At 43.5% G+C, this 25,942-nt stretch overlaps 1 protein-coding gene across 9 annotated transcripts in view; it reads left to right on the plus strand.

The window, feature by feature from the left end:
• SEMA6D (semaphorin 6D) overlaps positions 1–25,942 on the plus strand; it is a 54,640-nt gene that overhangs the window by 21,319 nt on the left and 7,379 nt on the right. For 6 of the 9 annotated variants that reach the window (XM_045812050.2, XM_045812049.2, XM_045812051.2 and 3 more), the window contains 15 exons: positions 18,874–19,036; positions 19,434–19,545; positions 20,107–20,167; positions 20,278–20,340; positions 20,450–20,551; positions 20,775–20,865; positions 21,302–21,421; positions 22,122–22,210; positions 22,924–23,141; positions 23,251–23,382; positions 23,693–23,848; positions 23,940–24,113; positions 24,892–25,032; positions 25,126–25,203; positions 25,705–25,805. In XM_045812050.2, the coding sequence (XP_045668006.1) occupies positions 18,928–19,036; positions 19,434–19,545; positions 20,107–20,167; positions 20,278–20,340; positions 20,450–20,551; positions 20,775–20,865; positions 21,302–21,421; positions 22,122–22,210; positions 22,924–23,141; positions 23,251–23,382; positions 23,693–23,848; positions 23,940–24,113; positions 24,892–25,032; positions 25,126–25,203; positions 25,705–25,805 (1,747 nt within the window). In that variant the 5' untranslated portion in view covers positions 18,874–18,927. The remainder of the gene's footprint in view (positions 1–18,873; positions 19,037–19,433; positions 19,546–20,106; positions 20,168–20,277; positions 20,341–20,449; positions 20,552–20,774; positions 20,866–21,301; positions 21,422–22,121; positions 22,211–22,923; positions 23,142–23,250; positions 23,383–23,692; positions 23,849–23,939; positions 24,114–24,891; positions 25,033–25,125; positions 25,204–25,704; positions 25,806–25,942) is intronic. The other 3 variants (XM_045812052.2, XM_045812054.2, XM_045812057.2) reach the window with 1 other exon arrangement.

Raw genomic sequence — 25,942 nt, forward strand, 5'->3', positions numbered from 1 at the left:
GTAATTTTTTGAAGGTCACACAGCTAGTGGTTGGTAGAGCCAGAATATTCTGAAAACTTGTTTCCTTATTGAATTGTATGAGGGTGTTTATCCTCAGGAGTGGTACAGAAATAGACCATCACCCGTTGTTCTTTCTTTGGGTTCCACACAATGACATCCCTTTTCCAGTCATTTTATGGGGTTGAGATGGGGTGTAGGTGAGAACTTCCCCTTTGCTGTTCTCTTATTGGTCCTTGAAGACAGAAAGTAAAAAAAAAAAAAAGGTAGACAAGCTCTCTAGAGGTGGAGACTTCCCTCGTAACGTGCTTCCCCCTGACATCTACTCTGCTGGCCCATCAGACATTTAATGGAAGGGGTTCCCAAGAGAGGCTTTCTTTAGCTTTGAAGGACCTAGGAGCAAAGGGGCCTGTCAGGCCTTCCACCCTAATTTGTGTCCACAGAGCAGCGTCAGGACAAGGAGATTCCCTGGCCCTGGGGGTGGGTCCCTGCTACACCCCAGCCCTGTCATCCCTGGAAACGGTTTAAAGCTTTTGCTGTTGTGTTAAGGATGGTAGGAGGAGGTCTCTGACCACTTCAAAGGTACAGATGGGAGAGGAGGCAGATCCAACTCCCGGGACTTAGGGAGGCAGGATCTTGGCCCTCTTCTGCCTGAGAGCCCGCTCTTATTATTTTATTGTTTCATAGAAACTTTGCTGCCATTAGCTGGTAGGTCATTAGACTAGAAGAAGGGATGTAAGGGAAATAGTGCCATTCATATCTTAAAAAGACAATAATGAAGTCAAGCTAAAAATAGGATATTCCTTTCTTAGTAAATGACAAATGCCTCTTTTCTTCTCTCTTTTCCATTTCTTCTGCATTATCTTTTCCTGGTGTAGTGATTAAGACCACAGACATTGGAGTCAAACTGACTTAAGCCCTGCTATTTAGTTTGGGGGCCGAAGGCAGATTGCCTCTTTTATTTGCTCATCTGCAAATTTGGGAAAATGGCACTAGCAGCCTGGGGGGCTGCTTAGCACAATGCCTCATGCCTCCTTAGCATTCATCCATGGCTTGTCGTGATCATTATCACCTCTACTCCTCCAGGCTCCAGCATGTGCAGATTACACACAACTCCAGGTGTGGGGCATGTAAACCAAATGATTCTGTTATCGACGGCAAACTTTGCTCCCTTAGAGGAGCAGGCATGGGAAACATCTCACGTACTGGCCTGTGAGCGTTTTTCCACTAATAAGTCATAGATCCTGCCTTCCAGGAACTCACAGTCCAGTCAGAAAGGTGAGCAAGTAGGTGAGCAGTGCTACCCACCATGGCACATCCCTAGTTGAACTGGATGGGGTGCTGTGAAAGGAGACCAGTGGGAGATAGAAAAGGGTGATGGAACATAAGAACTAGGAAGATCGGTAGGAGAAGAAAGGGATAAAGAAAGGGGGGATAATCAGACGGGGGAATGAAGCATGAGAGGCTATGGACTCTGAAAAACAAACTGAGGGCTTCAGAGGGGAGGGGGGTGGGGGAATGGGATAGCTGGTGATGGGTAGTAAGGAGGGCACGTATTGCATGGTGCACTGGGTGTTATACGCAACTAATGAATCATCGAGCCTTACATCGGAAACCGGGGAAGTACTGTATGGTGACTAACATAATAAAAATATTATTATGAAAAAAAAAAGAAAGAAAAGGGTGATGGGCCCTCAGGACAATCAGGAACTTGCCAGTCAGAGCAGCCTCACTCAGAAGGCCTTCCAGGTCCAGACAACAGCAGGAGCAAAGGGCAGGAGGCCCGGGGCGGGGCGGGGGGGGGGGCGCGGCTGGCAACTCGTGGAGCAGCTGCGTCTGTGGAACGAGGAAGGTTAATATGCATCGGAGCCAAAGCGTCAGCGATGTCAGTATACGGTGCTGATGCAAACTGCAACTAAATAAAGCACTGATAATAATACTCCTTCTTCTCGCTTGTATTGCACCTTTGCAATTGACAAAGTATTTTTGCTTCCATCTTCTCACTTGTCCCTTTCTTGAAAAAGCCCTGGCGAGGCAGTCAGCAGCAATGCTCCCGGATCTCACCTCGGAAGAGGCAACAGGGCTGGCCTGGGAGTGTGGGGGTCCACACCAGTCCACACATGCCCGTGGGGCCCTGGCTGCCCAGCCTTCGGGTGCTCCGCAGAGCGCTCTCTGTCCTCCCCTGCGTTGGGAGGTTGGGTTCTGCAGAGACGCAGGAAGCAGAGAAGGTGCTAGCCACTCACTTGAGATAGAGCTTAGGGCCTGGCAACTTTTGATTAGAGTGCCTCTGAAAGCGGTGCCCCCACCCCACTCGGGTGAGCATTGTGCCTGTGTTAATGGCAGCCTCTGCTTGAGTTCCAACTACCCTGAAGACTCTCTGGACCCTTCAGTATGTGCAACATGAAAGAGGCAGCTCTCCCTCTCGCCCCAGCTTGGAATAGACACAACTTGGGAAGAAACCTCAGTGTCCCTCCTGTTTTCTTTCCCCAAGTCCTGGTAGAGTTCTTTATTTATTCTTGTTATAATCCTACTTTGTCCCTGTATCCTTTATATAAAAGACCCCCAAACCCTCCACCTTCCCTAGTTTTATAATGCTTTTTACCAAGAGCTGTAAGTCTGTAATAAGGGTAAGTGGTGAAAAGGAAAGCCAGCCACACTTTTCTCTCCAAAAGCAATTAGGCTAATTACCCCCAATCTTTTCTCCACAATGTTCAGCCTGTCTGTGTGTGGAAAGCAACACCCTTTCTTCTGTACCTTCCCAGGGTGCTTCCATTTGCTGTGGCTGGGATGGAATCTGGGGCGCCAGGCCCAAGGCTGTGGTCGTTGTAGGAAATGGGCCAGACAGTATCACTGGAGCAGTGTGACTCCTGTGTGTCCATCCCTACAACTGCAACATCGACAGCAGCCCGTGTCTTCTTGTGGTCACCTCAGCAGCCACAAGAGAGAATGCCTTCCACACATTCCACAGCCTAATTTCGCGTTGGCCCTGTGTTCGTTACTGGTGCATATGGGTGACCTATTGCTACCATTTCATCATCAGTGGGAAAAGTGCTCTTAGGAGATTTTTCAACTTTTCTTTTCTCTTGATAAGGTACAGGGTTGCACACAACAATTCATTCGACCAACAACTATTAAAACCCTATGTACCAACCACATTTTAGGAATTTATTTATGGACATAAAAGACACAGTCCCTGTGCTCAAGAACTTAGAGTGTGGGGCTGGGGAAGAGAAAGGAAGTTGAGAAAATGAGGAAATAGAACATTGTGTGATATGTGCTCTGACAAAGGTGAGCTCAGATTTCAGTGGCAGAAGATCTTGGTGGAATGTGATATCTGATTAAGAGTTGGCCTATCGAGGACAAGGAGAGGACAAGAAGAAATTCCAGGAGGTAGGCACAGCATACGCAAAGGCAGGGAGGCGGGGAAGCAGGTTTGTTTTGGAAATTGGGGGAATCCATACACCCAGAACGTGGGGTGCTAAGAGAAGCATCATCCAGATGCTGCCCCCTGGTCCCTTTTCGGCCTTGCACTTGTAAGGTCCCTGCCGAGTGTTGTCATGGAGCATGGGTTTTATTTTTGTCGGCGCAAATCCATCTTGAGCCTCTCCGAGATTAGCCACTGAGGTGATAGAAAGAGCAGCAGACCTGGAGACAGATGATCCAGACGCCTTTTTCAACAACCTAACCTCACGCAGTTCTTTAATTTCTCGTCTGTATAGTGGAGATCCATTCACTAACTCAGCAAACATTCTCTAAGTAGGCGTCTGGTACCAGATAAAGCTGAGGGGTCGCCTGGATGGCTCAGTCGGTTAGGCATCTGACTCTTGGTTTTGGCTCAGGTCATGATCTCAGGGTCCTGATATTGAGCCCCACATCAGGTTCCATGCTCAGTGGGGAGTCTGCTTGAGATCTTTCTCTCTCTCTCTTAAAAAAAAATAGATAAAGCTGAGAACAGAACAGAATTAACTTCTGTCCTCATGAAGCTGACATGAAATTCAGTACAGATAATAATTTCTGTCCTAAACATTTAAGAACCAAAATAGATAAGGTATATTTTGCTTTAAAAGCATGAAACACTATAAAAAGGAAAACCTCATTGCCCAGCCCCTGGTGTAGGATGAATATCCCTGAGAGCTGGGGACTACTGTCACACACAGATGTGAATGAAATACCTGTCAACTGTGAAGTACGTGTGGGGACAGAGAGACAGGGGAAGAAACCTAGAGGTCCCAGGTGTATGTGAGCTGAGCTTCCCACAGCATGTCACAAAATGTAAAGAAGGAATTGGAAGCAATTTGTTGACTGGTGGACGGGCTTGCAATGCCTGATCCCCAGATCCAGAGAAGTTCGAGGCAGCACTTAAAGCTAGTATTTCCCAAAGCCACATGATTGGGAGGGAATAAATGGACCCTCTGCCATTTCATCTGGGAGACCATCGGAATGCCAGATCCACATTCATCAGTGCCACTGGAGACTCATTCCGTGTTCGGCACATCCGTTTGTACTGGGAAGCCCATTTGTGGTTTGGTGTTCGAATTACGAATCGGAGGCAGTGATCACTGCGCTCCCCGGTCTCGGGGTTCAGAGGGAGTACTTGCCCTGTGTTTCCTAGGCAACATCAATGCTATAGGACAAATTTAGAAGTGTGAAATGAGAATCATATTGCTTTTGGTAAAGAGCCCTTCTCAAATCAGGCACCAACCTTAGAATCATAAAATCTAGTGACTTGGAGGGGGCCTACGAGACCAGCGACATTCTAGCCCAACCCTCTCATTATAGAGAGGAGGAAACAGAAGCCAGACAGGGTGCATTGACTTTCTCGTGGCCTCTCCACTAGCTGAAGCCGAATCAAAAGTAGAACCCAGATTTCCTAACTCCCTGTTATCTCCAGGTGTGTTTGATGTCAGGGGTAAGCTTAGTACCCCCAAGGTGATTCATAAGGCAAGGCAAGAATAAATATAGATAAGGGTAATATAACGTGTGAAGCATAATTATCTCCAACACTAGTGATAGAAGCACAACAACCCTTCCTCAAGGTTGCGCCTTTAGTCTTGTACAGTCTTCCTGCCACTCATCCGGTCTCTAACAAGTGCTGGGAATTCTGTACGCTCAATCCTCCGAGCAACTCTGTGAGAAAGCGGCTAGCCTTATTCCCGGTTTACAGAGAAGCTGATGTACAGAGAGTAGTTAACCCCTGGCTCAAGGGCAAATGGCTAGTTAAGTGGCAACGCTGGGACTCGTACGTGGACATTCTGGCTCCAGAGTCCACGTTCCCCACTCCAGTATTGCTTTGCCTGGCACTTCAGGCAGGACCCACCCTTCAGAGAAGGAAAGGCCCCACTTTTTCTCATACCCTCTGGGTGTTGAGTTGATTTAGTAAAAATCAGGAATTGGCATGATTTACCTACGCTCTCAGTGTGCCTCTGTGAATGCAAATGTTTTAAAAACTCATAGATCTCAGATGTGGAGCTCAAACAGAGGTCTACGGGTGGGTCCCCAGTAAACGATCTCAGACCCAGGTTGGGTCCTCCCAGAGGTTTTGCTGGGCATGAAATTCACTCCGGCCCTTTATTCTCACTCTTGATGACACCTTCTTTTTTAATCCAGGACTGTTGGGCTAACGTAACGGACCAGGGCTCTCATTTCTATCAGTAGGACAAAACACTTTTTAAAAAAAGTATTTTGAACTAATTACAACCTCACAGGAAGTTGCAACAATAGTACAGAGGCCATGCACTCTTCACCCGGGAAAGGCATTCTTCCAACCAAGTAGAACTGAGTTTGCTGATGGAGTGTGGATAATGGTGATGCTTTGGGTCCTTCTGAACTTAGTAATCATTCACCACATGCACCATGGACAAGCAACTATTACTGTTTTCAAAGACAGAAGGCAAATTCAAAAGGCCATGTTTTTGGCAACTGAAAATCATAGGACTTGAACGAGGAATTTTTTTGGCTTTTAAAATGTAAAAAAAGACCACTTCTTTTTCTCTGGGTTGTTAGAATTCAACCCTTCTCTAAACCCTCCGACACCATTTGAAGTCACAGCATTGTCTGGAAGTCTCTGGTGAGGCGGTTTGCAGAATATAGAACATGGAGACCCCAAATCCTTAACATTGAACAACTGCTCTTGTTGTTGTCAGTGATGGTGAACTGGACTCTGGGGACTTCTAGGTTTTGCACTGGCTTCGCCACTCTTGAATCCCAAGTCCCTTAATTTATCTGCTTCTTCTCTTCCAGGAATAGTAGCAGCAGCTCGTCCTTAGTCTTTCCTTGCCTGGGCATTGTTCATGTTCGTCGAAAACTTGAAAAAGGCACCGCGGAGGCTATCGAGAGCTAAGGCTCCCCAGTGGCAGGATCAGACAAGTCAGTGGAGTCAGAACAAACATGCTCTACTTCTGTCATCCCAGCCCAGAGGGCAGAACCAGGCATGGACCCAGGCCCTATTATCCTGAACAGAATGTCATGCGCAGGCCATATGGCAACCCCAGCAGGTCATCTGCTAGAATAAGCCAATGTTCCAAAGACAGGCTGAGTCCTTTGGCATCTCAGTCATGCTTTGGAACCCTGAGCTCTTCCTTTGTCTAGAATGGTTCCTTTCCTGGAGGCCCACGGGGAGCAGCCGGGTCTAGCTGGGGCTCTGTGTACAGAGGAGATAACAAAAGAAAAGGCTTTTAATTTCTCTTGTCACCAAGTTAGCCTTGAAAGCCCTGCAGTCCTCCCTGGAAAAAGGACACACTGTCGTGTTAGTATCTGCCACAGCAATATTCTGCTATATAATTTTCTTGTTTCTTTTTCAATCGTAGAAGGTCCCTATGCTTTCTGTTTTCACAAAGCTAGTTCTTCTCTTGATCTCTTAAGAAGTTGATGTGTTTGTCATCTGCCTGGATAGCAGAGCCTCTCGGCTTAGATACGGGGCCCATCTTCTCATTACTTTCTTGTGTTATTTTCACATGAAATGAAGACTGTTTCTAGGACAATTTAGCTTTAAAACATTACCCAATTTGAGTCAGGATGGACAGGCAAAACTTGTAGACAAGTTGTCACTAGAATTCTGCTCCCTGGAGCCATGGTTCTTCTCAAAGGTCAAATTCTGAGATCCCTGTTTCTGATTTGCTTAGGATTTGGCAAAGACAGGTTAGGTCCTGTTTTATGTCCCTTCCTGCTCAATTCCTTTTAAGTTCATTTCCTTTTTGAATTATTAATATTTGACGAGAAGCATTACTGATGGAGATATCAGCGTGCTTTGCTTTAAAAAACTTCAGACTTAAACTGAAAACCTTACATAAGAGCTGCTTTAATTTTCAGAGAACTTTAAAAATAGCCAGCTTTCCTCATGCATGTAAAATGAAATTAAAATAAACAAAAATTGACCTGACTTTGGGGAAGACATCGATTATAAACGCAAGGCATTAATAGAGAACACAACAGGCTTCCGTACCCTGCAGTGTGCCCGCGTCTCCCTTCCGGGGCATCTACTGCCACCTTCCTTTTTTCTTCTATCATAATCTAGCCCAAAGGAAAGATCTTAGAAAGGTGTTCGTACTGATTTCAGACTTCGTTACGCTTTAGCACTACTTAATTTTAACTGGAAAAAAGGGTTTCAGCCAAAGGAAGGAATTACCCATTGCAGGATCTCTGCCTAATGGCTGGCTGATTTTTATTTTATTTTTGTTTGTTGGGCAGTGGGGAGTCAAGTAGACTTCCTGTCAGTCCCATAGACTCTCTTCTTTAATCTCAGGAACAGCTCTGCTTTCCTCTCCTTTGTTCTGGGAGAGCTGCAAAATGAACAGGAATTCCAGTGGGGAGTGACAGAAATCACTTATTCCTTTGGCCCGTGTTACCCATCATTCCCGGATCAAAGAGCAATTTGTTAATGATGGGTAAGTGTGAAAAGAGGCATCTGTTGCCATTTGTAAAGAACCTCTTGGTTCTGCAGCACCTGAAAACTCATGGACTGGGGGATAATGAGGATTGCGTGCCAATGTCATAGGAGAACAATTGTAGACTCAAGACTGTAGGTCTTTGGGGCAATGGTAGAGACATGTTTATGTGGCTACCTGTGCCATAGCTGAGTCCCATCGCATGTACAGACTCTTCTGTATATCTCCCTCTTCCTGTATTTATTAAATACTGGCTTAAGACCTCCCAGGTGCCAGTCCCTGTGCCTGATGCTGGGATACAGGATGACTAAGATCTTCTTTCTCTTTCAAGCCTCCCAGTTTAATAGAGAAAATGTGAAAACAAGTAATTACGATGATACGATAAGTTCTGTAATAGCAGTATTTATGTGGTAGTACAGTATGATTGGCCATCCTTAGGAGAACAGTGTGGGCAGAGGAGAGGAATTTGGGGTTGAGGGGAGGAATAGGAAAGAGGCAAAGACCAGGGACATTTTGAGTTGGTCAGTAGATAATTTCCAAGAAGAGCAGTTGAGAGAGAATAGTGTTCGCAGGAGATACTGCTTTGGGATCAAGGTGGGGAAGTATTGGTAGATGAAACAGAAGGTGGCAAGAATCAGATTGCGGAGAACCTTGTAAATCTTGAAAATGAATTTGGAGTTTATCATCAGGCCTTTAGGAACCATTAAATTGTTTTTAGACAAGAAAGTAACACGATACTTTTCTTTGGAAAGATCATTCTAGTGGCTTTTGGAGAATGGACTTAAGTCTAGAAGAGCAAAAACCAGTTAGTGTGTTCTAGAGCAATGAAGGGAAAAATCAATAGGGTGTGCTAACAGATTGGAGAAGATGATAGAGAGGGAGAAATCTAGTATGACTCTCAGGTTTAAGGATTAAATGACTGAGTAGGATATTAAAAATATCAGTAATGACAACAACAATAATAGTTGTGACTGTTGGATCCTTACCAGGTGTACAGGGTTTGGCGATATGGGTTGCATAGATTATTTCACTGAATCATTGTAATGATGTAAGTGCTGTAATTGTCCTCATTTTGGTGAGAAAACTTGAGACTCTGAGAGATTAAGTAATATATCCAAGGTCACATGGTTGGTAAGTGATAGAGCATGAATTTGCATCCAGGCACATTGAGCCCAGAACCTGTGCTTTGTAGGGAATTTAGCAGGAGGACGAGCCAGGGCAAAGTATATGAAGTTCAGGTTTGCACCTTCTGAATTTAAAGTGCTTATATTTTACTGAGATCAAAATATCTGACAGAGACTTGGACAGCTGGCTCTGCAGCTAAGACATGTGGTCTTTGCTGGACATGTGGATTTGGCATTTATAAATTAAGTGGTGGTAGTGAAAAATGTGGGTGTAGTGTGGGTGAATCGCCAAAGAGCCAAGTGGAACCATGAAGAATCACATCTAAGAGTGAGTGTGTTGGGACAAGTTGGAGAAGTTTGCTGAAAAGGAGTAGCTAGACAGGTAAGGAGATTACTATGAAAGCCAGAGGTGACATTCAAGAGCTGAGGAGAGACCAACATGATCAAATACCTTGGGGAGATGAAGGAAGATTTAGAATGAGGGTTGCATTGGGTTTGACAATTTGGTGGTTGATGGGCAAGAGTTGAAGTCAGACTGAAGTGGGTAAAAAAATAATAAAAAGTGAGAAAATGGAGACAATGTGCTCAGACCTCTCTTCAGAGAAACTTGGTGGAGGAGGTGAGAGATAGGGAGAACACAGGCCACCTCAGGATCAGGGGAAATACTGTGTGTGTGTGAGATGGGAGTCACTTGAGATGCTCACATGTTGAGGGGAAAGAACCTGGGGAGCAATGGGGATTACACTAGGATGTTTCTCTGAGTAGGTAGGAGAAGCAGTCCTCTCTCCTCCAACCCTCAGAAGATCATGGACTCTTAGAGAAAGAGGTGGTCCTACATTTCTAGTCTCCCCCACCCCACTTTTATTGCATGAAGAAACTCAAGCCAGAGACTTGTCGGGGATCACACAAGTCTGTAGCCCCAAATCTCAAGGTTCCTGGTCTCATTCCTCTCCTACTACCAGTGTCAGTGGGAGAAGAATCCCTGATATGTTCTTTATTCCAAGTCCCCAGTTCCCCACAAGGGTTCTTCTCTGCTCCTTGAAGATGCACATCCTTCCGGATTCTGATGTGTCAGCAGGAACTCAGCTGTGTAGAGGGTGAGTCAGAGAGCTGACTCATCATTTCCTCAACAACCCATGGGGCAGCGTTTGAGGTGGTTGATTATAAAGTGTCAGTAACATGACAATGCTCGAAGCCTCTTCTTCTCATCTGGGCACTCAAGTTCCCAGAGGGCAGAAGGGTCTCAGATCCAATGACCTTGCAGCCACCTCTTCCTGGCCCAGAGTAAGAGAGGATGTATTTGTTCATACATGGCACCTGGTCCCCAAACCTATGTGAAGGAGAGGATTGTGCAGGTATGGGTGGGGTACCACTAGAGATTCCTTAAACAGGAGAGTTGGTGCTCTTCCAGGAGATCCTATTGGTCAGGAGTCACTTGGCGAGCCTGATGCAGGGAACTACCTATGGTAGCTTCTCAGAAGTGCCCAGAATATCCACCTCAACTCTGCGTACGGGTCTTCTAGAGCTAGTAATGGTTCATCATCTCTCCCTCTCATTTTCTTATATTTAAAAGGCTGTGTTGTTGGCCTGGTTGTCATATCATTCTGATTAAATACTGATGTTGAGCACTTATTAAAATCTGCAGCCCTACATAGAACATACTGCCTAGAATCCAGACATGTCAATGCTATATAAACATGAACCTTTTGTAACTGACCTTCAATTACAACCTTCTGAGTCTTGGCAGGTTCCAACAGTGCCCCCCTGGAATTTCATAGACTGTAGAATGAATGGTGCCCCTTATACTACAGCTCTGGTTCCACCCCCATTCTTTCCTTTAGTTCACAGCATACTCAACTAAAAGAATGCTATTTGGGAGTAGAACCTAGGGTTCTCTGGGTCTGCTACCCATTGTTATAGTTGTTGTTTGCTTAGTTAACAGTATTAAATAAATCTAGATTAGACAGGAGTCTGAAAGGCTAATCTTGCCCTGAGAGATTCAGCGGGACTTGTGGTGATTCAGGGCACAGGATTAGTTTTGTTTCTTCCTTCTTTTGCTATTCATTCACAGTTGTCTCAAGTATAGTTGTCCCAAGGCACTGAAAAGAATCTTCCCCAGGCTCTAAAATAAAATTAGGAAGACTTAACTAGGCCAGGGATGGGAAACAAGAAGGGACATCCAGAGTGAAAGTAGGAACAAAGACTTGATGGAAGTAGGTGGAATGACACAGTCTGTGGCCAGACACAGGGCCAGGGTGGTAGAAGCACAAGTAAAGAAGGAGATAGGCTCAAAAAGGACTGGAGATGGAGACAGGACTCAGAACATGGAAAGTCTTAATGGCCCCATTACAAATATTAGGGCTTTCTCCAAAGAGTACTAGAAAGTTACTGGAGGATTATGAGATTATATGATAAGATTTATATTCTGAAGAGATAATGCTTATTGCATTTAGACATGATTGAAAGATAAACAAGGGGCAGAAAGAATAGTAAGAGGTCAAAAGAATGTGGTATAATGGAAGGCAGGGAATGGTGGTGTCTTAAAAAGCTGTGGACAGTCAACTGTGTCTAAAGCTACTGGGAAATTATATGAGACATGGCTGGAAGCATCCATTGCATTTAGCAACCCGGAGGTCATCATGCGTTCACTGAAAGGTGTTTTTGAGAGAGGAGCTAGAACAGAGGAAGTGGAAGAATGAGTGGGAGGTGAGGAAATGACAACAGTGAGAATACAGAACTTTAAGTGTCTGTGAATGGAAGGAAAGAGGAAGGTGGTGGCTAGAGAAGGATCTGGGGTCACAGAAGCTTTTTATTTCTTCTTCTTCTTCTACTTCTTTTTTTTTTTTTTGAGATGAGAGAAGCTTAGACAAATTAAGTGCTTATGGATAATATTTAATCAATAAAAAGTTAGAGACTATACCGGAGAGAGAAAAACATAATCCATGCTTTTTCTATTCCAGGAAAGACAGAAAGGGTTGGGTTTAAAGCACACGGAGAGGACTTGGGGGGGGGGGGGTGGAAAATTCTCTTAAAATAGGACGGAAAGAAGAAACACTAGATGAGGATGCAGACAATGGGTCTGACTGGTACTGGGCTGGGGAGAGGGGAATTGAGGAAGTTCCTAACTCATGGATTTTGCTTTCTGTGTGAAGTAGCTATGGGACAGTAGGGAAGAATGTAGTGGTGTGAGGAGAAGGATCAGATGAGGGCTTTGAGGAGAATAGCAAAAGTTTAAACTTATTCATTTGGGGTGTGGGCAAACCTGGTAGAGAAACATGGCGTCCCCACAGATTATAGTGCAACTTGTAGTCAGTGACCAAGAATCCTGTGATGTTACTACCAAATTGTCCCAGAGTATGGTTGTCTTTACTGGTCCTCAGCTGCTCTGGGACAGGTGCAGCAGGTGAAGGGTTGAGTTCATCCGAGGTAAGAACTTTTCAAGAAAGTCTGATAAGGATACAAAGGATGAAGGAGTCTAGAATATAGGCTAAAGTATTATTGAAATGATTGACTATTGACTGTTGCATCTAAGATGAATAAAGTGATATGTCAAGATCGAGGAATGCTAATGAATTAGAAGAAATGAGATCCGTTAGGAGACTGATGGCCCTGATGAGAAGAAGGAGCAATCACGGTGAAAGTGGTCAGACAAGCAAGCTAGAAGGACAAGAGATTGAGAGCAAAGCATGCAGTGCTTGACTTTATGCGTTTTGAGGTGAAGAAGCTAAAGCTGATGACAAGTGCCAGAGTGGAACCATAGACCAGGGCTACTGAAGTCTTTGAAAAGTCTTTCTTAGAGTAAGTGACTAGGACGCTATCAGCTGAAAAGGAGGAGGAGAAACAGGACCTCAAATAGAAAGGTTTATTTTGAAGATCATGAAGTTCCAAGATCTGGAGGAGTAACTGGGAAAGTAGGAGGAACCAACTCCACTTTCAGATCCTGGGGTATATGCAGTAGGAGAGTCTGAACAGCTCCTCTTCAAGAAGTGGCATCCCCAGAAGAGCCAGAGCTTCAAAATCAGCATGGTATCTTTCTGGGTTCTTTGGGCTGGGGATAAAGTAGGCCTATTCCATTTCTGATTTCTCCATTCCTTTGCACTAATATAATTTTCAAGGAGACAAAGACTCAATACCAATTTATTTATCTGGGATTCATTAATTTCAAATTTGGCCACTATTCTGTAACTATAAAAAGAACTTTTATCAACCAGCCCTATACATTATCCTGCTTAAAGAACTCCCTTTCAGTATTTCTTTTAGTCTGGATTTGCTAACAACAAATCTCTTGGCTTTTGTCTGTCTAAAATGTCTTTATTTTGCCTTCATTTCTGAAGAATATTTTCACTGGTAATAGAACTCTCGCCTGAGAATTTACTTTCTTTCAGCACTTTAAAAATGTCATTCTATGGTCCATTGGATTCCATCATTTCTATTGATAAGTCAGCTGTCAATATTATTCTCACTTCTTTGAAGGTAAAATATCCCTTAGCTTTTAACATTTTTTTTGTCTTTGTGTTCAGCATCTTGACTATGATGTGTTTAAGTATGTTTTTCTTTGTATGTAGAAGTTCTAGTTTCTTGAATGTGAGATTTATGGTTTGGGGCCAGTTTTGAAAAAAAATGCCGCCATTATTTCATCAAATGTTGCTTCTGTCCACATATCTCTCTCTTCACTCACCAGCACTCCGATGTTAGATGTTTTCATAAGATCCTGTGTGTCTCTTACTTTCTTGTCTGTTTTTCCCAACATCTTTGCTCTTCATGTCTCTGTTGATATTTTCTATTAGCCCATCTTCTAGTTCACTAGTCTGGTCTTCAGCTAAAAGGAATACATTGCTAAACACATCTATTATGACACTTTAATGATTGTGCTTTTTTGTTGTGGTAAAATTTCCATTTAATTCTGTATTAATAGAGTCCAGTTCTCTGGTGAAATTCTCCATTTTGTCATCTTTTTCTTGGACAAAATAAACAATAATTTTTTAAATTGATGTCTCATGACTCTAATATCTGGGTTACCTGTGGGCCTATTTCTGTTGTCTTCCTTTCTCTTTTGGTCTTAGTTCTTGGAATGTCTAGTAATTGCTGTTAAGCATTTTGTATAAAAAACTGTAGTCTCCAGGGGGCGCCTGGGTAGCGCAGTCGTTAAGCGTCTGCCTTCGGCTCAGGGCGTGATCCCGGTGTTATGGGATCGAGCCCCACATCAGGCTCCTCCGCTGGGAGCCTGCTTCTGCCTCTCCCACTCCCTCTGCTTGTGTTCCCTCTCTCACTGCTGGCTGTCTCTCTCTGTCAAATAAATAAATAAAATCTTTGAAAAAAAAAAAACTGTAGTCTCCAGATAATACTATTTTTCTCTAGAGAGGGCTCACCTTATCTTTTATTCAAGGAGGTAGAGCGGGAGGAGATTACATCTATTCGATCCTGGACTTCATTTTTTGGAGACCGAGTTGGAGTTTTATACAGTTTGGTCTACCTCATGTGTGTCTCCTCTCCTTAGAGTATTGATCGTCAGAGTCCAAAAGAAAGCCTGCAGATACTTATTGGGACAGCTTTATGGTGGGTCCTAAACTTGATACTGTTAAAAATCTGGCTCTTCTTTATAGCTACACTCTCATCTTTAGGTAGATTAAGAATTAGCAAGTCCTGGGGCATCTGGGTGGTTTAGTTGGTTAAGTGTCCAGCTCTTGGTTTTGGCTCAGGTCATGATCTCAGAGTCTTGAGACAAAGCCCTGCATCAGGTTCCATGTTCAGCGGGGAGTCTGCTTGAAGATTCTCTCTCTCTGGCCCTCCCCCCACTCTCTCTCTCTCTCTCTCAAATAAATAAATAAATAAATCCTTGAAAGAAAGAAAAAAAAAGAATCAGCAAATCCCATAATATGAAATCAAGTGCTAAATGTGGAGCTCATTTCCTGGCACCCTCCCTTCTCGCAAGGATTCTGCCATTCAAATGCTTGCTATCTTGGCAGTTCTGAACTGCTTTTAAGAAATTCCCTCATTATATTTAGGCTTTAACATCAGATATATGTGGGAGATGCCTATATTTAATACCCCAAAAAATGACAAAATAGACTCACTCAGTTACCCTGTTCTCTGGCTGAAAGGAAGAATCTCATCTAGGCGTGTTCTTTACCCTACCTTACCCATGAGGAAGGGGGTTTCCTCCTCCTCGGAAGCATCTATGTCTGTGAAACTGTATCTTAATCCTCTAAGAACACCCTTATCAGGGTTATGGTGATATTCATAAATGCTTTTGTGAATAGTTGTACATGATAAAAGAGTGAACATTTCTTTCCCCTTCTGGGGTCATTGTTGCCCAGTAAGATGTAATAATAATAGTTATAATAATACCCACTAAAATTTACTAGGCATTTACTATGGGCCAGGTTCTATGTTATGTGTTTTATATAGGTTGTCTCACTTAATCCTCAGAAGGGCCTAGGAGGTAGTAATGGTAATTTTCCTAATATACACTTAAGGAAACTGAGGCTTTAAGAGGTTAAGTCCACCTAAACGAGTTCCCAGAGCCAGGAAGTAAATGGCACAAACAAGTCTGAACCAGACTTTTCAAACCCCAAGGTATATATTCTCTTTCAACATTTTGTCCTACCTCTCGACTCGTTGTCCTTCAGCGTAACTAGTCTCACGATTTTACTGAGCCCTGGAATTCTGAGATATTTCCTTAAATAAGGTAAAAGCCAGATCGTCTGAGAGGTTTATATGCAAATAAATCTCCCTGGTTTCTCTCAGGTATTTCTAGATCCTTCCCTTCCCGACTTAGTCTTACTTTGATATATATTTTACATTAAACACTTCCATTTATAATTTGTATGGCAAATCTGAAAGTAATTTTTTAAAATAAAGCTTTATGCAGGGACAGGAAGCAATTAGTGGTGGGGCTTTATTTTTAGAGGATGAGATGGGTGGGGGTAGGGTATGAGGAGAAATTGCTTTCTGCAGTGTCAGATGAGTTGAGTGAGTTATAGGAAATGATAGCTCAGCCGGCAACTTGGTGCTTGCCAGTGAGTCAGCAGTGATTTCATCCTCGGCCTCAATGCTGGAATCACAGATGTGAGAGACACCCTTCCTGGTGAGGCCCCTCCCTGTCCTGCTGTCCGGGACATCAAGGTTCTGCCCCCATGATGTGAACCATTCAGTTACCTGTCATGGTGGAGAAAGAGTCACAGAACTGTCTGCCTCTTGTTTTCACACAGATATTCCTAAGTTTCTTTAGCATGGATTGGTGCTCCTCATTTTACCCCTGACACCCAAGAGAAGCACCCAGTGACTTTCCATCCAGAGGATGAAGTTTGGGATCAATGTCACAGCAGAATGTTGTTCTTGCAGCAACTTTTCATGTGTTTATACTACTTCGACTTTCCAGGGTCTGTATAAATGGGGAAACATGGAAATGTGGTGGAAAAGTGAGACAGGAAGACTCTGCCTCAGGAGAAGTCATACATTAAAAGAGGTCACCTTGTCATCATTGAGAATATGTGCATGTGACAAGAAGACTAGAACCAAATCATTATGGTTGTTGTGTTTGGATGGTCGGATTGACAGTGATTGTTTTTTACCTTCTTTTCTAGGTTTAATAAATAAGCTCGAGTTGTGAAAATTATTTTTAAAATAATCCTTTTGTATTTTAAAATAGCTCTCTGTTTGGGGGGGGGAATGGCCAAATAGCTTTAATATTTTAGGACATCTTTTTCCCAGACTCTGCCCGGATTCTTAGGTCAAGGTCATGTGCATGGTGTTCAGTAGGCAATGGGTGAGGAGGACCAACTTTGCTCAGAACTTATAGGAGCCAGACATTTACTTCCTTTTCACCCAGTAGATAAGGGGGTATTATCCCCATCATATAAATAAAGAAATGAACACTCAGAGAGACAGAAGAAGCTTCCCCAGGTCAGTCAGCTAACAATTGTGGAGTTCCAGCCAAGCCCAGTTCAGACTAATGCAACATCTGCTCTCTTTCGGGCTGAGTACGCAACGATGTTGCCGCAGGTCCCACTCCACCTGCTCTTGGCAGGGCATTTTCGATGCGTTGACTTACTGCTGCATTAATCCTCCAGTAAGAAAAAACGTATCACAAGATTATTCACTCTCTTGCAAAACTCGGATTCTAAAACTCACGTGTACTTGGCTTCTACCTTAGTCAGGAAGACAAACATGGGGAGCATTGCATAGCTTACATGCCTGTGCATCTGTGTGTTTGACATTAAGAAGATAAAAGAGGCATAGTAAGTACCCAGCTGAGTGGTTGGACTCACCCAGAATTTGAAGTGATTCTCATGATCTCTCCTCAAGTTCTTAGGTAGATGAAACTGGAGATACAGCTAACCGTTACACTGTTCAGTATAGTAGCTGTAAGTGATAATTATGGCCGAGGATGGGGTAGTAAAGTAGAGCCTTTACAGTTTCAAAAAAGCCAGCCCATTGGCCCAGCAGAGCCCTAGTTTTCTTTTTTAATAAATTAATAACAGCTAAAGATTTTTTAAATTTATTGATGGATAATATAGCAATTAATGCTATGTAATGCTATTGTAAATGTACAAGTTGATAAAATCTAACATATGCATGCAGCTGTGAAACATCACTTCAATAAAGATAATGAATATACCCATTAGCCCAAAAAGATTTTTTGTGGTGCTGTATTTTTGAAGGAAAAAAAAAAAACAGTCACTTAATTTCCTCATCTAATTTGATGAAAAGGGCCCGGATGGAGACAGAGACTCAGGTGATGTGAGTCTGTACCCTGATCATGCTCTAAATAGCTCCCTGAGATTCGGTGAGCCCCTTAATATTTCCAGCCCATGGTTTTCTCATCTGAAAAATGAGGGGGTTGGACTAGATGGTCCCTAAGGCCCCCTACGGTTCTGAAGTTCAATAACGCTAAGAGGACAGGCATACTTAGGGTATTGGTTTGTGTCCAGATGGTTTTATGTAAAAAAGTAGACTTCCCCAGTGGTCTGGTGTCAGCTGTGCTCCTTCAATCCTGTCCTGCTTAATTGATAGATCGTGAAATCATTTCATTTCTTTTAATTCTCTTTCACCCTGATTCAATGTCATTCACGTCCTTGCTTCCATGTTGGTCTTAGTAAGCTAAGGGAACTTTCTACTTAAGAATTTAGGGCTAAGGGGGCGCCTGGGTGGCACAGCGGTTAAGCGTCTGCCTTCGGCTCAGGGCGTGATCCCGGCGTTCTGGGATCGAGCCCCACATCAGGCTCTTCCGCTGTGAGCCTGCTTCTTCCTCTCCCACTCCCCCTGCTTGTGTTCCCTCTCTTGCTGGCTGTCTTTATCTCTGTCGAATAAATAAATAAAATCTTAAAAAAAAAAAAGAATTTAGGGCTAAGGCTTAAGTAATGCTGGGAATTTGGCAATGCCTTTAGTAAGGATCCGATGAGGGGCAACAGGACCATCAGCTCCCTGGACATTTGCGAGACAGCTTGGGCATTTTATTGGGGGGGTTGTGCAGAGACAAGCTGTACTGGATGTTTTTCAGGCTGGGGGAAGGGAAGCAGATTGGAGTTTAATTAAAATTCTAATCCCAACTTAGCCCATCTTCTTGCCAAGTCAGCAGCCAGCATTTCTGTTTGTGGTTCTGGTGATCTTGCTGTGATGACATACATAGTTACCTCAAAAACTCTTGCAAATGTGCCTCAAACTTCAATATGCTCACCAGATGCTTCCATCAGGCCTGGCCTGTTGCCATCTTTGGCCTGTGTTTTCAGAGATACCTCACCCACCACTGCCAGGGCTCCTGGTGGGAGGGGGCACCGGAGAGAGCCCGTGGTGAAAATTGAACTGATTACAAATGAGAAAGTTTCATCACACCATGGAGATCTTTCCAAACTGTTTCTGTTTTCCAGGTAGCTAAGTGGGATTTCTGAGGAGGGGCTGCTCTGACTTCATCTTGGCCCACCATGAGGTTCTTCCTGCTTTGTGCCTACATGCTGCTTCTGGTGATTTCCCAGCTGAGGGCAGTCAGCTTTCCTGAAGATGATGAACCCCTCAATACTGTTGATTATCACTGTAAGTCATCTAAAGAACATTCTTCTTTTCCGAGAAGGGAGCTTTTTTGGTTTCGATCCTCTAAGTATATTTGTTTTTAGAAAGAGAGTTTTATATGTCTTCAAACTGTTTTTGCATATTAATTGATCCAGAGTCATTTCTTACTGTTTGGAGAAAATGGGACAGCTTTGTTGGTTGCTTTTCTAAAGCAACCCATGTATGGGTTATATATTTTCTGTTAAAAGAAAAAAGACCATTTGCTAACATTCACCGTCTTTTATTCATTTATATTCAAGACCTTAAGAGAGGAATTTAGTTAAAACCCTTCTACAACTAGTATATACAGCTAATCAATGCTGTATATTGATTCTTCAGCTCCATAATCCTGACTGATGGTTTAGCCCATTTTTACTTGCAGATTCAAAGCAATATCCGGTTTTTAGAGGACGCCCTTCAGGCAATGAATCCCAGCACAGGCTGGACTTTCAGCTGATGTTGAAAATTCGAGACACACTTTATATTGCTGGCAGGTAATTTTCCTCTCGTTGGTTTATTAGATTAAAATTCTTTTCTCTTGTGGTGCTTGCATTAATGTGTCTAGTTCATGAAAAACTAATATGTGATTGTGATCAAAAATTGCAAGTAGCCAAAAATATTCTCTGAGAAGAGTCAGTGTTGTGTACCAGGAACAAAATACAGAGCTAAAGCCTTCAGCGGTGCTATTTTATTACTGCCATCAAGAAATCATACACCATTCTTTATTCCTAAAGCAGCAGGGAAAAAAAATCTTTCTTTATTCTTTTTCAACTTGGAATTATTCAAGCAAATATTAGAAATATGCCTATGCTAATAGCAAGTAGCAGTTTGACCCATGCCTGAAGAGAAGTGCTTTCTTTGCTCCCTAACCACAGTGATATATAAAGCATCTCACTAATGAAAAAGTCCTCTTTGTTGACTTTGTTGGAGACAGAGAAAAACCTAATGATCTCCAAAATACAATAAAGGCAGATCTGTAAAAAATAAAATAAGAAGCAGCAGCTTAACATTTTTATGCATTCACCTGATATGACTTACTGCCTCGTTTCCAACAGGGATCAAGTTTATACAGTAAACTTAAGTGAAATCCCCAAAACAGAAGTAATACCGAGCAAGGTGAGCAAGTGAAATTTATTTGCATTCCCGCAGAACTTGGATAATGTCTCCCTCTCCTCCAAAAATTTTCAGTTAAAATACTGAACTTTGGTTTTGCTTGATTAATACAGAAACTGACATGGCGGTCAAGACAACAGGACCGAGAAAACTGTGCTATGAAAGGCAAACATAAAGTAAGTAAAACAGATAAGTTATCTGCCAGACTTCGTCTTTACGTGGGCTTCATCCCACAATGTCAACATACGGAATGTCTAACAGTAATTCAATTATTACTTTCTTTAGGATGAATGCCACAACTTTATTAAAGTATTTGTTCCAAGAAACGATGAGATGGTTTTTGTATGTGGTACCAATGCATTTAATCCCATGTGTAGATACTACAGGGTGAGTATATTTCACATGGTGTGCTTTTTTTATCAACTTTTTTTTCTTCACCGTCATGCTGTTAGAGTTGAATCCTTTCTGCTCTAACCCATTTATCTCTAATGCTATGGAAGAATAAAGACAAAATTCTTCAAATAGAATTTCAGTACAAATAAAAGCAGTATTGCCTTCAAACAGGTCCATTGAACAGATGTGACACCAGCTATTTATTTTTCTTTTATAGTTGAATACCTTAGAGTATGACGGGGAGGAAATTAGTGGCCTGGCAAGATGCCCATTTGATGCCAGACAAACCAATGTTGCCCTTTTTGCTGGTAAGATCCGTTAGTGTAATGAATATAAATGATTAATGACATTGAAGGTAAAAGGGAATTTAAAGGAAGAAAAAAGCTCATACCCGGGGTAGCTACCTTGATATAGGTGTTTCACAGTCAGGAGCTATGAAAAATATTTCCGAAAAAGAGGATTTAAAAGTGAGCATAAGTGTTCTGACACTTAGCTCTGTTGTTAACTCGGTCAATGACCCTGAATGAGTTGCTTAACTTTTTGATACTTAGATCCTTACGCTGTAAAATGAGGTGATACCATGGGGCAACCTGTCACAGGTTGATCTTGAGCGTCAGGTCTGGGTTTATTTGTGAACATAGGGATAGCAGGTGAAAGCACTCCGAAAGCTATAACACACTACATAGGATAACACACTACAGGATAATTATGGTTATTTTACCCAAATTATAACTCTGGTTTCAGATGGAAAGCTATATTCTGCCACAGTGGCTGACTTCTTGGCCAGCGATGCTGTTATTTATCGAAGCATGGGCGATGGATCTGCCCTTCGTACAATAAAATATGATTCCAAATGGATAAAAGGTACCCTTGAAAAGTAGCGTTGTGGGATTGCCAAGGGTAGTGGGATGGCCACGTGGGAACAGGAGCTGTGGCATCAGAGGCTCAGTGCATGACTTTATATTGTTTATTTAGAACAAGGACAAGTTGCTTGGGTTGTAAGCGGGAGCGTTGACAAGGAAAGAGGAAATTAGTAGCCATGTCAGAAAAGTAGACTCATCTACGATTTTATCCCGGTTGACCTCAAAAAAGAGAGACCTCAGTTCTGTGTGCCAACTTGCCTGCCTCTAAATACACATAATGTTCCTTGTCCACTCCCATCTACCTATCCTGCAGAGTTGACACTGAGAATTGATTGGCTCATCTCCGCGGAGCCATTTCGTTCTTTGAAGTCTAGATATCAAGATCTTTTATTCTCCATGCAAGAAGTTTTCTTCCCTAGTTAAATAGGTTAATGAATAAATCTGTTGAAACAAAGACCTTTGCTGTAGGTTTTTTACAGTTCCCGTAGGTTTTTTACAGTCCATTAGCTGACATGAAAGGCTATGGGTTCCTTGAAGCTTCGGCACACCCACATTGGGACTCCTTGAGCGCCTTGGTGTCTTGGAGTTCTCCCTGGCTTGTGCATAGCTGTGCGACATCTGTCAGTCATGCCTAGGAGCTGGGGTCTTGTGCTAATTGAATTATCCTTTAGGAACCAGTTTGTTTTCGATTTTTCTTTCAGAGCCACATTTTCTTCATGCCATAGAATATGGAAACTATGTCTATTTCTTCTTTCGAGAAATTGCTGTAGAACATAATAATTTAGGCAAGGCAAGTATATGCACTTGACTTGTATTCTGGACTTGTACTGCATGGAATCGAGCCCGCTTTGGTAGAGTGATGCTCTTTGCATGTTTCCAGCACTCGGTGCATTTAAGGCCAAGTGCAGAGAAGTGATTTGCTTATCACGAGAATAATTGCTGGAAAACACCTGAACAATGGCCAGAGTGAGAACAGCAGCCTTGGGCCTTGAGAAGGTTTCCTTTTTTCTGTCCCTACAGAGAGTATTCTACAGGCACCCTTGAGCTACCCTTTAACGCTTTAGAAATCTGTTGATCGTTTATTCTTTCTCAGTATCAAAAGGCAGGATGGAAGGTAGAGACCCCTATTCAATTTTGAGTGCTTCAGTGAAAGCCAATATAATTTTTAAGCATCACCACCTCGTTTTGCCAAGTGTAAGGATGGCACATTTCATTAACGATAGAAGAGACAAGGTGTGGGGATGGTTTGCATTTCCCCAGGCTGGTCAACAGCTCACTTCTTGGGGAGCTCGTTCGGCAGAACAGGAAAATGGCCCTCTTTTCTCCCAGGTAAATCTAGTTTACATTCTTTCTGGACGAATCCCTAGAGAGAAGATTGCTAGATTCTTTTGAGCCAGACGTATCTTTAGCACTTTTTTGCCCCTCCCTTAAAATAGCAGCTTTTCCTTTCCATTCCCAGTCCGTGCGCGTAACCCTCTGGCTTTGCTTTCGTCCCCTGGTCAGGCTGTGTATTCCCGTGTGGCCCGCATATGTAAAAATGACATGGGTGGCTCCCAGCGGGTCCTGGAGAAACACTGGACTTCATTTCTGAAGGCTCGGCTTAACTGCTCTGTCCCCGGAGATTCGTTTTTCTACTTTGATGTCCTGCAGTCTATTACAGACATCATACAAATCAACGGCATCCCCACTGTGGTCGGGGTGTTCACCACACAGCTCAACAGGTGAGAACAGAGCCCTGGAACTTCGCAGGCTGCTCTGCACTTGCTTCTGGGACCCAGGAGTGGGCCTCCTGTTGCCTGATACTTTTCCTGATGCTGTTCCCCTTTGCAGCATTCCTGGGTCTGCAGTGTGTGCATTTAGCATGGATGACATTGAAAAGGTATTCAAAGGACGGTTTAAAGAACAGAAAACTCCAGATTCTGTGTGGACAGCAGTCCCCGAAGACAAAGTACCGAAGCCAAGGTAAAGAAAAAAAGACAGAAAGTGGTTTTTGTCTTTGACAAAACCCTCTGGTCACTGGAAGCCTCCATCCTCCAAGAGCAGAGGGGCCAACCTCCCGTGCCAGGAAGGGGTCCCCGGGGGGCACTGCACACAGAGCCGGTCCACAGAGCCCTGCGGGGGTGAATGTGGAGAGCCTGCTGAGTGCAGGGAGAGAGCGCTGCTGCTCTGGTTTTGCTCATTCTCCTTTCTTTCTTGGCCTCTTCTTTCAGAATGGACACTTATCCCTTAGATACAGTTTGTGAGGGGGAAAAACACACTGTTTTCCTTTCAGGCCTGGCTGTTGTGCAAAGCATGGCCTTGCCGAAGCTTATAAAACCTCCATCGATTTCCCTGACGAAACCCTGTCGTTCATCAAATCCCACCCACTAATGGACTCGGCCGTCCCACCTATTGCCGACGAGCCCTGGTTCACAAAGACTCGGATCAGGTAAGCCTGAAGGCAACAGCCACCCACTCCCCTCTAACACCTTCTCTTCCTGTTGGCCTCCCCCTCTGACCTGGCCTACCTCCTCTGGCAGGTACAGACTGACGGCCATCGCTGTTGACCACACTGCTGGGCCCCACCAGAACTACACAGTCATCTTTGTTGGCTCTGAAGCTGGCGTGGTGCTCAAAGTTTTGGCAAAGACCAGCCCTTTCTCTTTGAATGACAGCGTATTACTGGAAGAGATTGAAGCCTACAACCATGCAAAGTAGGTGTATTTTAACGAGGAGGCTTTTCAGCGCGGCTCAAAACTTTCCGGCATGTATTTCATCTAGGAATTTCCTTCGAGCCCCGAGAAATTAGCAGTGGTTTGGCATATGAGTGTTTGGGGGTTTTTTTCCTTAGTGAAATAAATCCTGAGTTTGTTGTTTTTCCTGAGTTCGCTAGACCTAGGATGGTGGGAAATGGATGAGTTTAAAAATAATTCGCCCTCGTTTTTCATCTATGGGCAGTGAGAACAGGTTAGCACCCACCCCTGATACCCTGCAGGTTTATTTTTGGCTGCTATCTGCAAGTATGCACAGGAGCTCGATCGCAGTACAATTCTTCCAACCGCTGATATAAAAGATAACTGGACCATTAAAACAAACAAGAAGTAGGTGAGAGAAATGGAGCAAAGGAGACTAAAGAGAGATCCAGAAACATCTAGCACAGCAAGATTTAAGTGCACTGAAACACTGTCCTTTTTCTTCCCTATGGTCTAAAATCGTCTTCACAAACACAGTTGCCTTGTCACCAGAACAAGAAAGCAATCTTAAAAAAAACTCTTTGTCCAACCTGAAGTTTAACCAATTGTGCAGAGCAGCAGAAGATCAAACAGATTATTACTTCCCAAACTGTGTACTTAACTGGTTTGCTACTGAGAAGATTCCTCAGGACCTCCAGCTCTTAATAATTGCAAAACCAAACCCCCGCTTGCTTTGTATATTTCATGTAGCTTTCGACTTACTAAACATATGGCTTCAAAAATGTATCCCCAAATACAGGTGTAATGCTGAGAGTGAGGAGGACAGAAAGGTCATCTCATTACAGTTGGATAAAGACCATCACGCTGTGTACGTGGCGTTCTCCAGCTGCATTATTCGCCTCCCCCTCAGTCGCTGTGAGCGTTATGGATCCTGTAAAAAGTAAGCTGACGTTTCTTTCCTTACCATGGGTCTTGCAGCATCGTGACGTTTGATGATGAGAAAATCCAAGTTTCATTCTTTGGTTTTATACAGGTCTTGTGTTGCATCTCGGGACCCATACTGTGGCTGGTTAAGCCAGGGGGCCTGTGGCAGAGTGACCCCAGGGATGCTGTAAGTATGTTCGTGTCACCTTAGCCAGGATCTTCAGAGAGCTGCCTCTGTCTTCTCTGGGGTCTCTAAAGCTAGACATTTTAGAAAAATTCCAATAGTACTATTTTTGTTCTTTTCTTCCTCTCTTTTCTTTTTTTGATATGGGGGAGGTAAAAAAGAGGGAAGGGAAGGGAAGGGAAGGGAAGGGAAGGGAAGGGAAGGGAAGGGAAGGGAAGGGAAGGGAAGGGAAGGGAAGGGAAGGGAAGAGAAGGGAAGGGAAGGAAAAAAACCCGGGGCTGTAAGAAAGAAGGGAGATTGTAGACAAGATAATACCTGAGGGAAATGGATGGAGAGAACAAACAATTCTCTCTCCTCCCCTCAACATTCTAGTGGCCAGATACTGAACAGAAATACTCGTTTTAGCAAGCTGTGTTGAAATGTCCATTTTTTCTCTGTGTCCGTTCTTACTAATCGGTCTGTGTTCTTGGTTCTGCTCTGGTTGTCACTTGTGTCCCTATGAAGGCTGTTAACCGAAGACTTCTTTGCTTTCCATAACCACAGCGTTGGAGGATATGAACAAGACACAGAATACGGCAACACGGCCCACCTAGGGGACTGCCATGGTAAGCCCGGACATTCCTCCCCCTTCTGGCAATTCTTTTTGACCACATTTGCACGTGAACATTATTTTACAATCAGCCTTTTAATGACTCAGGACACATACCACCTAGCATTTAACTTAAACTTCGCAAAAGCTGAG

Source organism: Ursus americanus, chromosome 36 (genome assembly GCF_024610735.1).
Source record: "Ursus americanus isolate L20-20 chromosome 36, mUrsAme1.1.p, whole genome shotgun sequence".
NCBI lineage: Eukaryota > Metazoa > Chordata > Mammalia > Carnivora > Ursidae > Ursus > Ursus americanus.